Source organism: Parasteatoda tepidariorum, chromosome 7, assembly GCF_043381705.1.
Source record: "Parasteatoda tepidariorum isolate YZ-2023 chromosome 7, CAS_Ptep_4.0, whole genome shotgun sequence".
NCBI lineage: Eukaryota > Metazoa > Arthropoda > Arachnida > Araneae > Theridiidae > Parasteatoda > Parasteatoda tepidariorum.
The window spans coordinates 37,534,934-37,553,350 of NC_092210.1; the positions used below are offsets into that span (position 1 = coordinate 37,534,934).

The 18,417-nt window shown below is 27.6% G+C and overlaps 1 protein-coding gene across 1 annotated transcript in view; it reads right to left on the bottom strand.

The window, feature by feature from the left end:
• The window catches only part of LOC107455648 (uncharacterized), a 21,872-nt gene extending 3,793 nt beyond the window's left edge, over nt 1-18,079 (bottom strand). The window contains exon 1 of the mRNA XM_016073285.3: nt 17,309-18,079. Coding sequence (XP_015928771.1) covers nt 17,309-17,812 — 504 coding nt within the window. The 5' untranslated portion in view covers nt 17,813-18,079. The remainder of the gene's footprint in view (nt 1-17,308) is intronic.
• Between the last annotated feature and the right edge of the window lie 338 nt (nt 18,080-18,417).

Genomic DNA, 18,417 nt, shown 5'->3' on the forward strand with positions numbered 1-18,417 from the left:
AATTTTCATCTTTTATATATATATATTTCTGAAGTATATTTGTCGCATCAGAATGTCTCTACATGCATAAGTTTCTTATAACTACAAATGATCAGAAAGACGCTTTATACTGAAAGGCAAATATCTCCCAATATTTGATGCAGCCTTAGTTCCCTTACTTCTGAATTGGGTTCAAAATTACAAGGCTACAGAGGTGAGCATTAGTAGTCGTAAACCCAAAATTGGTGGACTGTTCAACTACGGTTATTAAATAAAATTAATTAGTGGGGACCGGGATAGCTTCCACTAATTAATGGTTAGTAGGGCATTGAACTCGTGTTCGTGAGAACGGGAGTTTGAATCCAGCTGGTCGAGGAATCCCCATGTGACTGATTCTCGTTAAATCTGCCTGGCTCACAAAGTCCTCCAAGTTCCCTTGTCTTCTGGATTGGGTTCAAATATTACAAGGCTACGGAGCTGAACATTGGTAGTCGTAAACTCAAACTATGTTGTTAAAGAACCATGCTATGTCATCCCTACTAAGATCTTATCAGTGGGGTTGAACTCTCATCCATACTGAGGAAGTTGGGTCGTGATCTCAGCCTATAGACGAGAGGTCATCTATCCGAAGTGGGGTGGAGGGCTCATCCCATGGCACTCTAGTATGAGAGGTTACCAATCTTAGAAGTGGAGTGTAGCGCTACTTTTCCCTTCCTGGAGAGCGATCCTAAATTTGATCCCCTTAATATCAATTTTATTTTTTGCGTATTTTGCTATATTTCAAGAACTTAAGCGAATTGAAAAATGCTTGCACTCAATTAAATAAACCCAAATAAACCCAAATAAATTAATAAACCCAATTAAATAAACCAGACTGCAATAATAATTCCATGCGAAAAATTAATTATATTAAGTATTGATTATTTTTGATTATTTTATTTATAATAATCCAAAAAATTTTCAATTGAAAGATATGTAATTTTTACATCATTTTAACGAATATAATTTTACATGGTGAAATACAAAATTTAAATGAAATTGCTAGAATAGTTCCTAAGAAATCGAATTTGAAGAATACGAACTTTTGGAAATTTTATTTCTCAGGAGCTATTTGACTAATTTCACACAAATTTTGTATTCTGACAAGTTAAATTATATATTTTAAATTTTATACCTTACAATTCCAATTTTTTTTCCTGTTATTAAATAAAATAATGAAAAATATTTGCTAAAAGTTCTATTTTGCATGGAATTATTTTTGAATAAACGAATTTTATAATTGTGTGCAAAACTTTTTCAACTCACATGGAAAGTATATGGTATTCGCATATTGCGTAATATGCAAAATATGAAATTAACATTAAGGGGTCTAAATTTCAGAACGCTCTCCTGACCAAACTATCAGGACATTATTTTTCGGATTGCGGCTAACCCCTTTATTTTGGGGGTCAGAAATCAGAATCTGTCGAAACAATGGTATTTTAATTCATAGAAAATACGTTTTTACGTTTGACAACTTAAATTATCGTCTGTACTACTTAATTACTGTACTTCAGGCCAACCCCTCACACATTTAAGATTGGGTCCTAGAGCGTAAGGATCCGATCCTCAAATCAAACGTTATTCAGGGTGGTCCATTTTTTATTTTGTGCACTGTACATATTAACGAGTTATCTTAAAATATTTGTAAAAAATTAATAATTAATAGATGGAAGATCCAATGGACAATGATATAACCTCGAAGGAGAAGAAATGTATCGAATCCATTAATATTAATAAATTCGGCGTAATTTTCTGGAGGAAAAAAAAGAAATAAAAAAGGAAAAAAACTTATTGCCGGATTTCCATTATTTCATTTTTTTTTTAATAATAACTCCAGTTATCAAACTATTAACCAATTTATAAATTTGAAATAAGCTCTAATATTTTGACCGATAGGAAGGTGAAAATGCTCATTTCATACTAATCATAATTTTAACAATATATATAGTTAAGTAATTTATAGCTAATTATTGATGGTTTTCCTTAATAAAAGTAACTTTTCTTTTTTTTTTTAAAATTGAAAAAATTATATTTTTGGTCTGTTATTTATAATTTTAATTTTGGTCAATTGAGTTATTAAATTTAGTAATGTTTAATACATAGTTGTTTATCTCTATGGCACGACAAAATACAAAATTTATAAAAAGCAATTCAGATTGTTCTTCAAAATGAATGAATGCTTATTTACTTAAAAAGTAAATAAAATTTTTTTGGAAAAATGACGAGCAAAACTTTAGAAATTTTTATGTTATATTCAAAGTCACTTTTCTCAAATTAATAGAATGTTCAATATATATGTAATTTATTTACGAAAACTACCTGAACTGTATTGTTACGTAGACCACATTTTCTTTATTTTAACGTTAAAAATATTTAGCTTAATTTGAATATAGCCTATTGAATGCGATTCCTGAACCACTTTTCAGTAAACAATATTAGTCGTGAACAGAAAGACTGCAAGTGTAACTAAGAAGGAGAATTTATTTGAGAAATATTGAGATTATTCGAGAATTTCATTTAGGAGTTAATCATCCCTAAATTTAATAAAATCGCTTCGTTTATCCTTCCAAAACTTTATATATATTTAATTTTTAATGAAAATACAACTTTTTACGTGCAGAACCGTCAGTGTAACCGTTATAGTTCCAAGACAATCAAATCTCTATTTTAACTGATGCAGCATGAAGCACGGACATATGTTTAATAATCTAGTGAAGTGCTGCGAGCCGAGATTTCTGAATCCGTAAAGTATAGCGAAAGCGTTATGAACTGACCGACGAAAGTCTATAAAGAATAATTTTTCCTTTTAAATAATTTTCTGAAAGATGGTGCAAAATTGAATTGGTTCAATTTTAAGTTGTTGATCATCCAATGTACATTCAACGAAAATAAACAAATACGTCATGAGTTATTTTCTCTAGCTTACAGTATTTTTTTTTATCATACCACGAAAGAAAAATGGAATATTTTTTATTAGATAATTTTAATTTTATTATAATCTAATTTTTTATGATTTTTTATAATACAATTTTTTTTATCATTGCATGATCTATCATTAATTGAATATGTTTTCATTTATTTTCATCTGTAATTTTTTTTATTCATAGAAATTCACCTAAAAGAACTTTCGGAATAGCTTATACCTTATGGAATTGATGCGATATGCTTTTTTTTCTCAGGAAACTAATTCAAATTTTCCCATCAATTTCACAAACAAGAGATCTATCTCATCAATCACTATTATATCTCTTTTGCACATCACAAAAGATAACAAAATTCAGAAACTAAGAATTGATTCCATTCAATTTATTTGACCTTTAAGGTCAAGATCTAATAACTGAGTGTGAAGGACTTGTCAACAAAAGGGAGAGATGTGCAGAGATGAGTATACAAGATTTTTTTTTTTTTTTTTACTATTATTCTTTCAAAAACGTTTGTTAATGTAGTCTCGCGACTTTATCAGACATTGGATCTAACGCCGATACAGTGACCTCTGTTCGATGTATGAGAAGATTTGTTTCAATAAAAACGTTGGTAAAACGTTTTATTATTTCCGTTATCAAAATTCTCTTAGAATAATAACTCTATTAGTTTATCTGAAACTATGTTTTTAAGTTATAAGTCAATTAAAACTTATTTAACAGTTTTTTTTTTGTAAACTGTGTATTTATAAAAATTATTCAAAAGTATTGTATTGCTAAGCTATTTACAGAAGCTATTAGCTTCAGAAGCCTCTATTAGCCTACTGAGAAAAATATTTAAAAAAAATTTTGTTGTACTCAACATCACTACATATCATGCATCAAACAAAACGGAAAGAAGAAAACTGAACTGATTTAGCGATATAGAGCTTTTAAAATAGACCGAAAATATCTATTTTGTATAACTAAATAATCTTAATACGGGATGTTTTAGACATCCAAAATTTTAAAATATAATTATAATTAATTTAATAATAAATATATTAGAGACTCGATCATCAAAACTCTATGGTATTTTATTCGATTTGAATGACGAAAAAAATTAGATTTAACGGAACACTGATTTTCAAATTATACTTATTCATTAGTTTCTTAGATAATTAAGCTTCATTTTCTTAATAAATAATAAATAAATATTTGCTGAAATTCTCTCATTTTTGAAGAAATAAGAGAATGAGGTACCTTATATCTACTAAGGGGTATCTTATACCCAATCCTACTTGGGGTTATAGGGTACGTGGGGAATATGAGGGCCCTAGGCCAGCGCTTCTCCGGCCTTATGACGCACTTAGGCTATACGACGCTATATATTCATCAATCCACAATCCCTTCAATCTAGGAATAAACATTCTATCAACACATGCATCCCTATAAGGCTATCACGTGAATGATTAAATAGGCACTTAAATTGGATTATATTAGGAAAATTTAGAAGAACTCAATATTTTCGGTAAGTTATTTTTTGAACTACAAAACAATAAAAAAAAGAGAGGCTAAAATGAGCCCAGCCGTCTTTCTAGTGCTAAATAATTATAATTAGTGAAATAAAATTCAAAATAAAATTTTTAAGCATTCAAATTAGTTTAAAAAGTGTTTGTAGTGGAAATAGATGGTTAGATATTAGTATTTATGATCAAGTCAAACTTTTTGCTTTACAGTTTCGTATTAAATTTTCATCTTTTTAATGGAATTTACCCAAGTCAAGTGACTCGCAGTCCACTTTAAGTATATTACTCGTCCACTCAATATTCAAGTTTTTGTATTACTTTTAATTTATGTTCAAAATTATAGTCTAAATCGACTGTTTATAAATATAAAATTTACGAATTATAAAAATATAATTTATGGTGGTTGAAAGAGAACAGACCACATACTATGCTGTTTAATGCACCCTCTAAAAAAATATAAAACTTGTTTAAAAATTTCCTTTTCTTCTACTTTATTTATTTTATTTTGTTATATTTATTTATTTATTTATTTTAATAATTCTAGATACTTGTCCTGGAGTAAGAGTTTACTTCGCTCAGAAAAGTAGGATTGTAGGAATATATATGAAATTTCGATTAGCAAATTATTTGTGCATTTATTTTATCGCTTTTTCGATTAGCAAATTATTTGAACAAAGCGTTAATATCATGCATATTTTGTGTATTTATTATAGTTTTTTTCTTGTAAATTTAAATGTTTTGGCTACACTTTAGAAGAAATAATTCACTTCCGTAAAAAGAAAAAAAGTATAATTACTTTAAAAGAGTTATGATTTTTCAAACGAAAATTAGAAAGTCATAATTTCATCAGTCTTTTTAAAGTCATAATCCTATGTTATGTTGTTATGTTATAATGTTATGTTCTTTTTGTATTTAAACTTTTTTTATTTAATAATTTGTTGCCGTAAAAGTGTTTTTGATCAATTTTTATGAATTATTTTAATAGCAAATGTTCCAAAACACTATGCTTTTTCAGAATCATTTTCGAATATTTAATTTTAAACTTTTGTTTATAAGTTAGGATACTTCTTTGATTAGCAAATTATTTGATTAAGCCGTTAACATCATGCATATTTTGTGTAAAAAACAAGGTAATTACAATTTTTTGTCAATGTAAATATTTTGTCTACACTTTAGAAGAAATAATTCGTTCCGGTAAAAAAAAAACAATTACTTGAAAAGAGTTATGATTTTTCAAACGAAAATTGAAAAGTCGTAATTTCATCATTTTTAAAGCCTTATAATCTTATGTTCTTGTAAACTTTTGTTATTTAATAATTTGTTGCCGTAAAAGTTTTTTTGATCATTTTGTATGAATTATTTTTATAGAAAATGTTCCGAAAAACTATGTTATCTCTGAATCTTTTCTTTTTTTTAAATTTTCTATTTTAAATTTTGTTTACAATTTAGGACATTTTTTTAATTAACAAGTAATTTGAACAATATTGAAAGCGTTTATTGCATGTATATTTTTGACGAAGAAAAAAAAATGTCAATACAATTTTTTGTAAATTTTAAAATCTTGTCAATACTTTGGTGGAAAAAAAATAGAATTACTTGCAAAGGATCATTTTTTAACAGAAAATCGGAAAATTATAATTTCATCAGTTTTGGAAAGTTACAGTCTCACGTAATCAAAACATTTACTATTACACATTAAACTAAAAATTCTTCAATTTCTAAATGTTCTTTTTTCCATGTTCCTAAAAGTTACATTTAGAAAAGGCAATCTGGTTTATTTGATTCTAACTTGCATACGTAGATTGGCTTATTCTTACTCAAGAAATACGTGATGGGTAAATGCGCTAAAGTCGCCAGTCATGCCTATATTTTAATAAAATTAGTAATTTAAATTTATTAAACCCAATAAATTCTCCATAAAAAATTTTCGAGTTTGCTATTTGAAAACACTAAAACTAACATCCAAATTTAAATATTTACATAATCTTTAGTTATTTAATTATTTGTTGCCGAAAAAGAGCAAATATTTCACTTATGTTTTTTTCGGAATAATTTTTGAATTTTTATGTTTGAAACTTTTGTTAATAAATTAGGATTAATAAATTATGTGAAACACTGTGGATTGGAAAAAATATTCACTCATGCATATTTTATGTGAAAAAAAAAAACATTTTTGTCAATTTAAATAATTTGTCTACACTTTACAAAAACTGATTATTTTCAATAAAAAAATCTAAAAAAAAATAAATAAAAGCCAAAACTATTTGAAAAGGCTTTTTGGACTGAAAATTGGAAAGTTATAATTTATCAGTATTTGTAAAGTTATAATCTCTATTAGCAAAAACTATTACAGAATAAACTGAAACTATTTCCATTTCTAATAACTGAAATATTCGACTAACTGAAACTATTTTCATTAAAAGTGTCTCTTTCTCGTGTCTCTGAAACCTCCATTTAGAATATGTCTTCTCTTTTACTTAATTCGAACTTGCATATGTAGATTGGCTTATTCTTACTTAAGAAATACATGATCGGTAAATATGCCAAAAGTCACCAGTCATGCCCATGCTTTAATAAACCTTTGTTTAACCAGGTGTTTTACTCCGTGGCAAAATAGCCTACTAAAAGTGGGCTGAGATTTCGACTTTTTCTAATAAAAGACAGACGTCATTGGAGTGTGATTTAATCAATGAGATCTAATTTCCGGTTTGGAATTGTAAATTTGTAAAGGTTGGTAGCAGAAACAGTTTAAGTGGTCTGCTAATTAAATAAATGGAAAAGGTAAAAGGTATAATTGTGGTTTGTAGTGTTTGAGTTACTGCGGTTTTATCTTTGACCTTTTACCAAAGAAAGTAAGCGGATAGTTTATTTATTAAGATGAGTATTAAAAATATTTTTTTACGTATTCTTTCTAATTATCGAATGCGAATTTTAAATAGACATTTAAAAAGTTTTTTTTTCTGTCAGATATTGTCCTATATTTGATACTCTAATGATACGTTTTGTATAAAAAGAAGAAAGCAAAATTTAGTACTCTATGCTAATTACGAATTAAATATTTGGTCTTTTGATTCTTACGTATTTTAAGAAGTGTATTTATTTCTGTTCAGGAAATTATTAATAAAATTACTGTGTTTTATTTCATTACTGTCGATGAACAAGTTGGCCCAACCAATTTACGACTACCAACGTTCAAATCCGCAGCATATAATTTTGTAGCCAACCCAGAAAACAAGGGAACTCCTGTATCAAGCATTAGGAGAATTTTGCTTTCGTAGAGGACTTTGTGATGGAACAAAACCGCATTTGCGTTACAAGGAGGGAAAAACCATGAAATTTCCACGGTTAGCTTGACGGAAAGGGGACTTTAATCCATGATCTATGTAACACTGAGCTTATTTTACGTCATGCACGGTGTGAGCCGGAATCAGAATCCATATCGACCAGCCATCCCTGGGATTCGTACCCGGTCCACCTCATTGGGAGGAGAGTGGTAAACAAAGTTAAAAGCTTTATATGAGCAAAAAATAAAAGATTAATTCACAGAGGCCTGTAATTATATATTGATATCTAATAGAGAAATTAATTACATTTAAAAAAAGAAAATACAATTTTTATAAAGGATAATTTTTTTTGCATCGAATTTTCAATTAAACTTCGAAATCTTTGCAATTATTTTATCAAAAGGTAATTTTACGATTAATAAGAAATATTTAGTTAAAATTAAAATAAATCTGCTAAAAGTCATGCAAATTGATAACTTTTATAACAATTGGGGTAATGATTTTATACAATGCATACAATATACTAAAAATTGTATAATAGTCTTAAAATCCTAATGCACACTGTTAAATAAAAATTCTATGTATTAGTATTTAGAGAATTTGTAACATTTTCAAAATTTTTAGTGAAATTTGTTATATAGTTTAAAATGACAATAAGTGAAAAAAAACTGCAAATTAAAGTAAATATTTTAAGAAATTTCGAACAAATATTTCATTACAAGCTATTAGTTTTTAGAATTTTCACACTATTCAAACCGAAATGTATCATAATTTAATGTAATTTTGATAAGTTGTAATTTTTCATATAATTTACTACTAAAATTAGCAAAAATTATTTTAATTAAAAATCAAAGATGAAGAACAACTTAGTACATTTTCACAAAAATGGCAATTAGATTGCCTTCTGTTGTAAATAAATAACGGAACCCCGAGAGTTATTACTCAGTGAAGATGACCTGTGCTGGAAGAAAACTGTTCCTCTAGACTTTTTTTTCCCACGGAAGTAACTGTCATGAACAAAACCGTTCTTTCCCTTTAATCTTCAATTTTTCTTCCGTTAATATGCAGTATAGCATTAATATTACAAATACACATAAGTTGCTAAATTTAACTGCTTTGGTTTGAATCTTCAATTTTTCTTATGAATTAAGAAAGATTCTGATTTTTCTTTTCGTTAATTATTGTCCCATATTTTTTTCTCTGTACAGTTTGCATTTATATTTTCTACCTCTGAAATTAACGCCGTTTATTCAGAGTTCGTGAAGAAATATTTTTAAATGCTACAAAAATTTAAAATATCATTTTGTGGAAAACATTTTGGGAAAACTACACCACTATCCAAAAGAGGTTTATGCTTCTTTGGTTCTCCGTAAATTTTGTGTATTGAAATAGCGTCTACAATTCTCAACTATCATAGTTAAGTTATGTTCCACAAACATTAAGATCACATCATTTTATGAGAAAATTAATTATTGGATCACAAGTTCTTCAGGGAATATCATTATTATTCTTGTACTTGAAAGGTCATAATTATGTGACTTTAAAAGTTAAAATTACGCGTCTAAAACTTTAAGAACATCAACTCACTTTTATTGATGTTATTAATGTGTTATAATGACTTGAAAGGTAATTCATTCCACAAAAGAATATAATTGAAATAATTTTATGACAGTCTAGTATTTTATAGAAGAATTTGAGTAACTCAATAATGCTTATGTTCGGGAGCGATTGATAATTCTTATGTTAAGTTTCTCTTAGCAGCACTTTAAAGCATAAACAAAAATACAGTAAATAAATATTTGCCTTAACGTGCTGGTATTTGTGCTTAAGTTAAGGTTAAAAATTAAGTTCATCACTTGAATAAAATAGTAGCTCATGTGCTTGTCAGTTACAGCTTTTCTAGAATATGGTTTAAATCGTACTCAAATTTGACCCTAGTTTACGATATGATATTTATTATCTGCGCATAATATATATTTTAGATGTATAAATAGAAAAAGATTATTTTGAAAGATAAGTGTTAGACTTGAAAGTCATGGAGATTTCATCACACCTCTTGTCTCACTTTGCGGAATTATATACTGTTAGACTTTCTATTCTAAAATTACTGTAAAATAAAAAGTAACAGTCTGTCCATCAGTAAGTTTTCAGTAAAGAGCATTTTCTACCTTTAAAGTTTTGAAACCGTTTATACCTAGTATGGTTACAAAAACCATGAATAAAATAGTATACGGGTTTTCTGAACCATTTACAACTAGCATGGTTTCAAAACTGTAAAATATTTTACCTTGATATTTGAGCTAGGCTTTTCGTTAGATTAATGATCTGTTGAAGTTGGGTTGTGGTTGAGTTGTGATTTATCAAATGAACAGTGGAAACTGGTTTAATTAGTTTAATCGGCTGTTTCGCCTATCGTAAGAGATTGAAAATACTAGACTTTTTTCCGTTAACCTGTTTTATGGAGCTACCATCTATGCGTGATTGAGAGTATCGTACTCTAAAATTCCAGGGTCATAAATTGGAGAGTGCAGGACGCTGAAAGCTCATCATGTGTTAAAGGTAATGAGGGAAACATTATGGTGTCAATGCCGGGATTCGTACCCTAGATCTGTCGGTCATGAGATTCATAGATTATTCCCCTCGGCTATAATACGTACCCAGCTGCAAATGAGTTAAGTGGCTTCAGTTGGAGCGATAAAATTCTGGATGTTCTGGTATTAGGGAAAAGCTCACAGTTAACAATTAAAATATCATCTTATTCATGGCTGTCTGAATATGGTTAAATAACAATTAAATAAATTGTTATTCAACCATTTTTTAGTGAAATTTCTAATAGTTTAGACTGACGGAAAACACTTTTAAGAATCCCTGATTTAAATGATTATGTAAAGAATATTTAACGTAAAGTTATGCTTAACTTCGCTTTATATCAAACACTAATGCACATGTATATTGTAAAAAAAATTTATTGGCAGCATTGGCAACAGAAAACTGAAATATCAAGTTAGTGAACTGTCATAAGCATAAATAAGACCTCATAAATGGTATAGGAGTATTAAATAGCTAAACATACCAAAATACATTGTCAATGGATTAGTTAAACAGAATACAATAATTTTAAATTCTTTATAATAAGTAATAATAATGTCGAACAGAAAGTGAAGCTTCCTAGTGTTTAAGCAATTCGCCCAAATTTTGGAAAAAAAAGAGAAAGGAAAGTGACGAACGTGTGTGCTGCCTTCCTCCTATTTCATAAACAAATGTATTTCTAGCTTTAAAAAAATAGGTAAATAAAAAAAAATGTTCTAAACTATAAAAAAGAAGTGTCTTACCGAGTGATGTTTTAACGTTGCTATGTCTAGGTTAACAATAGGCACACGAATAACTTAGAAACCGCCCACTAGCTGTTGAGTCACCGGCAATAAAATGTCCCTCAAACTTCAACACAACAATTCTGGTTGGTCATTAACTCATAGTTTTTTTTAGGAAAAATTCATGATGATGAAGTATAACAGGTATTCGACTCTGCATAGTTCATTACCACCGTTTTGTTTATTACGATTTTCGTTCGTTTACCTGTTAGATCTCGCAACCATTGTTCTGATCTTAAAATGCAAATAGTTTTTTTAATTTTTTTTAATCAGAATTAAAAATTTTTAGGTTACGGAAATAATGGGAACATAAGGGATAAAGGGTTTTTATTTTATTTCTTCAGAAAATCGAACGAAACATACTTAATATAATAGATAGAGAAAAAAAGGAAAGTATGTTGAGAAATAAAACGTTCGATGTTGACGTTTTTATTGCAAATATAAGTGAGTTTTATGTTATATTTATGTGTGGTAAATATTTACTTGAAAATAAATACACCAAAAATAAATTTGGAAATTCATAAAACCTTTTTTTATGGGTATGCCATATTTTTTTTAAATAGAATTTCGAGTAAGCCGAATCTTTATTGTACGCGACTAAGTTTTCGAACATAAACTTTCAAAATGCATTTTTTAATTAATTAGTAGAACCACAGTTAAAGTAGCTTTACTTAAAATAGAATTTTTTTAAAAAAAATGCGACAAAATAACTCTAATAGGTACAATAAAAATTTCCAATATCGGCATTTTATTTTAAGAATATAGCAGTACAAATAAAATATCTGTTAATATTATCACAAATTTCGCTGCTCATCAGAAAAAAAATAATTGCTTTTGATCTCGGACCCAATTTTTGCTGATTAAGCAAAATGATCTTCCAAATCTAATGACCCCTTTTTAACTTCAATACTTACAGTTGTTTGGGTGTAATTTTTATCTATGTTTATAACTTTAGGTTTTGAATAATTTTAAGACTTTGGTTTCTATTTGGGAGAGGTAAATTGATTAAAAAATCGTTTTATTTAAAATAAAAACATAACATATAATATAATATAAAACACTTGGTAATCCTTGTACAAAAAAAGTCTCCAAACATTCTTTCTTCTCCTCTTTTCCCCAAAAATGTGCTATATTTAAACTAAAATCAGAAATACATTTAAAATAGTAAACCACTGAAATCTCCCTCCTTGTTACAACTTTTCATACCTTAGAAGTTTTTACATCTCTGAATTAAGGACTACAGTTATTTTTCCCCTCCATCCAAACAAAATTCATGATTATTAAACTCTTTTAAAGTGGGAACAGTTGAGATAATGAAAAGAAAGGCGTATTCGAACTCAGTATTTCGCTTTACATACGAATCAACAGGAATAACACCGTTACAGATTTTCATGTTAAACAATGAAATCAGGAAATGTTTTGGCGAGAGTTCATCATAAACTGACATTTCATAAATCTTCCGAAAATAGAGTATTTTAATATTATTTATGAACGCATAACTAAATATTCTCCCAAATAACCAATAATTAAATAAAAAATAAGTTAAATATTATTTTAAGGGTTGTGCAAAATTTGATTATAGTCCGAAAATATTTCAGGGTCTTTTGCATGATGTAGGAACACACAAAAAAAAGGAATGGTTTTTATTGATAAAATATTATAATCAAGACCCGTAATTGCTTCCAGACTATTTGCAATAGCTGTGGAAATTTCGCTAACGGTGTTTTCCTTTGAATTCTTTATTGTATTATAAGCCATTCTCTACAAAAAAAATATGCTTGAATTATTTTTTCATTTGTCTGCAATTCAAAATTTTCGAAAATTGGCTTTTTAAATGGATTTCTTTGTTATTACTTTAGAATTTATAATAAAATTAAATATTAAATAAGGAATAAAATGTTTTGTCCCTTTTAAACAAATTCATACAAAAAGAGGTTAAAAAAAAAGATCTTCATACGAATAATATTAAAATTATTCGAATTAATATTAAAATTTTCACTTAAAAAAATTGCCATTTTAATGTAATAGTGGATCTTTATAATATTATCTGATAATACTAAATTTCTTCTCAAATCCTAAACATAATTCACTTAACAATTTTTTAAGTATTGAAAATTAAGAAAAACACGTTTAATTAGACCTTGTAAGTAAATATTAAAACTAATTAGTGTTCTTAAAGTTTGGGACATTTCGGAGAAATAGTATATTTGTAGATCACACTTAATATTAAGTGGCAATTTATTTATTTATTACTTCGTTTGTGTGTAATGCGTCTTATGTGACATTGTTTTTCAAATTTCATATGATAACAATTACCGTTCATAAAAATTAAAACTATTTTTAAGCAGGTACTTCTTCTTTTTGAGCTTTTCCGTCAGCTTTAGTTAGACTCTAAAATATTTGTGTTTTTATTAAAATTTCGCACAGCTATTACAATTTTATTGATTTTTTTTTCAATGTTATTTTTTAGATGAGGCATCCAGTTATACTGTGATAAATAATATTGAAATAATTTGTTTGTTTATTTTAGGTATTTCAGTACAATGGCAACTCCTCGAAATATTTTCTGATAATATGAAAATTTTTAACAGCCCCTAAGTAACACTGTTTTTAATTTTTGCCAGCTCTTAGATATTTAGTGCGACTCTAATATTAATAATGTTAAAATACAAAACTTCCATTTAATTTTAAGAAATTTTGCTGTAAATATTGAACCTTCTTGATTCATTTCAAAATTTCCATACAATTTTATGACATTTTGATGTAAATATTGGATTTTTTAGTTTCATTTCAAAATTTCTAAAACTTGATACTTTCTAATTTAATATGAAACATAACTTTTGAGCATTATTTTATTTTCACATTAGATTACATTTTGCCTGTAAATATTTACATTACATTTGCTGTAAATATTGAACTTTCTTGATTCATTTCAAAATTTCCATTTAATTTTATGACATTTCACTGTAAATATTAGGCCTTCTAGATTCATTTCAAAATTTCCATTTAATTTAATGATATTTTGCTGTAAATATTCAACCTTCTATATTCATTTTAAAATTTTGATTCAATTTTGCGACATTTTGATATAAATATTGAACTTTTCAGATTCATTTCAAAATTTGTAAGACTTGGTATTTTCTAATTTAATAAGAAACATAACTTTTGAGCATTATTTTATATTTTTTTTACATTAGAAAGAGAGTTATTTTATACTGCACTTTTATAAGTAAATGGAGTCTGGAGGGGAATCTGCTGCCTTGAGGGTGCAAGCGGCTACCGTCAGTTTCTTAAGCGGCGTCTATCTCTTGTACTAATATTTAATTATATTGATCACCACAATTTGAGAAATTAATAGAATTAAGTAGCGTGCTGAGATCCATTGAGCATAACATGAATTAGAATGCTGCAGTGTTGCAGTTCTAGCAGCCTTTCATATCCTGAAACTATTGTTATTCAGAAGCATTTTTTAGTTTTCAAACGTCCAACAATAGAAATTTTCCTGTTTTAGTTCTTATTTTTGACCATGGATAAACCCTAAATAAAACACACAAACCATGTTGCTTTAGCAACTGTAATCCACTAGACACCATGACGGTGGCTATTCTGATAAACAGACAGTACCTACTTTTCTTCTTCTGCCCTGAGCCTCTCAGCATTCCCCTGCATGTTGCGTAGTTGATGATTTGTAGTTATTTGTGAGCAATCGTAACAGTTTTGTCTCGTATTGTTATCGTCCATTGTGAAAATCTAGTTATCGTTTTGTTTATTTTGATTGATATTTTACTAATGCACGGTTTTATTGTATGTTTAGTAAGCTATGTTATCTTTAATACTATTTGATATCAGTTTTTTCCATCATGTTAAATCAAAGAAGAAAGTTAAAAAAAAACTGAACATATACTGTTGAGTGGTAAATAGATTATTTTATTTTTATTTATGTAAAAATAAAATGGTTTATTTATTATGCAACGCAGTTTTTACTACTTAGAGAAAGCGAATGCAAATAAACATTATTTGACTGACGAAGAACATGAAATATTGCAATTAAAAATGTGAATTTCGACAAGAAATCTTACTTGAAAAATATTTTTACTATATTATTTTTATTTGAAACATTATTTAAATATGTGCAGTTATCTATTATAAATTTAATAAATATTCGCATTATAATAAGTTATAAGCCTTATAATAATACAAAAATATTTCCTATTGTTAATTTTTGCTTTAATAAATGACTTAATGTTTTTTTTTTGCATTATTTATATATAATACAATAAAATGATTAAAATACAATAAATGAACTATGCAGCAACTATAATAATTTTTATAGGTATATATAGGTATACGCATTTATACACATTTATAGGTATATGAGCTTATGCGACATCCCTTATCACTGCCTTATTTAATTGAGGTCTCTCATAGTAAAACGGTTCTTCACCTCTGGTCTAAACATTTCATCATCAAAAATAAACATAAAGGTCAAAATTGTTATGCTCAAAATTTTTAGAAATATCTATATGTAGCTAAAAAAAAAGCTTACAGAAATATCTGTACACATTTGATTTTGTTTATCATAGTTTTGATTATCGAAGTTTTCGTTCTCGAAAAACTTAGCGTAGACAAAAATTCAACCATTATCAGAACGCTTACGCATACAAGATTTAGTTCGCACGTGGTTTCGTAGGATACGAGATTTTCTCGCGGACAATTTTTAGGAGGCAAACAGGCAATATTAGGAGATATAGGCAATATTTCGGAGGAAATATTTTGCTCCTGATAATATTAAAAGTAAAATAGTATTTTAAGATTCATAAATATTTGTTTTAACATTCTTTGTAGTTAAAATTATCTTTGTCAATTAAGTCAAAATGTAAATGTTTCCTTTCAATTAGCAGTAATAGTTTAATTAGTTAAGTAATTGAAAAAATAAGTCCTGTAGAGTTTATTATTCTATACATCAATAGTCTAGAATTTAAAATGCATTCTATGAGCTTCTTATTGTATATATGATATCTATTGTTTGATATCTGTTGTCTCAGTTACGTCTTAAGACATAACTGAGATTAAATAACTCAATGAAAATAAAATAAAAAGAATTAAATTTCTAAACTTGTTTCAACTTTTTTTAATTTCCCTCTTTTTCTTAAAAAAATCAGGTGATACATGTTTATACATGTTATCTCATTTGATAAGACCTTAACATGAAAAAGTGTTGCATGAAGTGTGAAATTATTTGTTCGTCAGTTGTAAAAAACTAAAAATATGTAAACAAGCGAAAATACCTTATAAAAGCAAATATAACTTTTATTAACTTTCTTCGATATTTCTTTCTTTCTTTTTCTTAATTTATATATATGTATATTAGATTTTTTAGATTTTATGTTATGTTAACTAATTATATTCTTTACAAAAGCATTTATTAAAATATTTTTAAATCAAAAAATTTAAATTAGCTTCAAATTTAAAAATAACCTAGCATTGGAGCACAAAAGATCATATTATTTTAACTTATAATTTTATTCTATAAAAAATTTTTAAGCTAAAATTTTTAATTTTAATTAAAAATTCATTTTTTCAAGTAAAAAATTTAATATATAGTTAACAATTACTCAAAATTCCAAAGAAATTTGAAACTTTTATTTAATCATTTTCATGAATTCAAATTATACTTTAAAATAATATCAAATTCAAATGTAATTTTATCAATATTACGAGTCAAATATGAAGATAGTTCGAAAAAATACCGATTAAAATTTCCTTTCCCCACTTATATGACTTGAAACCAAATAGTTTTTTTATCGTTACCATAAGTTAAAACAAAACTTTATTTTATATTCATTACACGTTAAAAATTTATTTTGTAATTATCAGGAATTAAAATTTATTTTTTTTCGTTATGATGAATAAAATTTTAGAGCATCATTAATATGAATTAAAATATTATTTTAACGTTGTCAAAAACTAATAAATTTTCTTATTATAATCATGTTCAGTATCGCATGAATATTCAACAATTCTTCTGCTTCAAATTAGCTCAAAGCCCTCTTGGGTAGTAAAGTTTTTACTTTTTATTTTTATACTGTTTTCATACTAATTTTGACTTATATTCTAATTCTGATTTATATACAGATACCATTTTCCCATATGAAAGCAAGTACACAAACAATAATTATAATAATAAAAAAAAAAATACTTACTTGAGTCATTGCAAAGTTTTCCACTTCATCGTTATTTGCGGGAGGCACCGTTGGGTGGACATTTACGTCCTCTATCTTCTCATCAACGCCTACACCACCCTCAGAAGGGGGCATCACAATCTCTTCCACCCCCGCAATGGAAGATTTCTTCTTATATTGAGCTACATCCTCCTTTCCAGGAAGAGTATCTAAGAGTGCTTCTCTCTTTAATCTTTTCCTTCTCGTACACAAATGCACAAAACTTAATAAACTAAGTCCAAAAAGTCCACCTGCTACGGAAAACACTGTGATGGTCAGGCTGTACGGGCAAGGAGCAGCTCTTTCATCAAATACACTCAAAAGAACACAAGTAAGTCCAAAACCAAGAAGTCCGCAACCTGTAACTACAAAGGTGGCTGTTATGCAAATACACCTGACAAGTCTAGAGCTAACTGTACTTTGTTGTTTCCTAATAACAGGACCATTGCCCATCGATGGACCGGTAGGGCTGATATTCGACATCATCGGCGTAGCATTGTAAGTCGACTTCTAGATGTTGCTTTGCGGTGAGTTAACATCATTTTGAAGACGAGATCGAGTTGATTGGGGAAGAGAAGATCAGTGGGGATTTTCTTGCGGCTATTTTTTCCCCATTACGGACCTTTAGACCAAGTGCGAGGATAGATCGCGTTATTTTTTTTTCATCAGTGCGGCTGATCAAATATCATCAACAGTTTAATTCGAAGTTAGTTTTTTTTCCTCTTGTCTACGGCTTGATAAGCGTGTTAGTATTCTTTGATAGAAGGACGATAGATTTTCTCAGAAAACGCAATAAACTATTATCTGTTATTTTTAATTCTTCTTGCTGTAGAATTCGTGGTTTTTAAAATTCTATGATTTTCCCTTCCTTATCAATGTTCTAAATTAAGTTCATTGACAAATTATCACGCATTTGAATAAAAAAAACGTTTTAAACGCTGAAAATGTAATCGAAAAACATTCAATGTTCATGAAAATAAATATAAATAAAAAGAAATCCAATTTTTCTTTTCTTTAATTTAGATTCTCATTGCTAAAATAATTTAAAATATTAATTTTCATACATTGTGCAGTTGCAAGCAACAAATTTA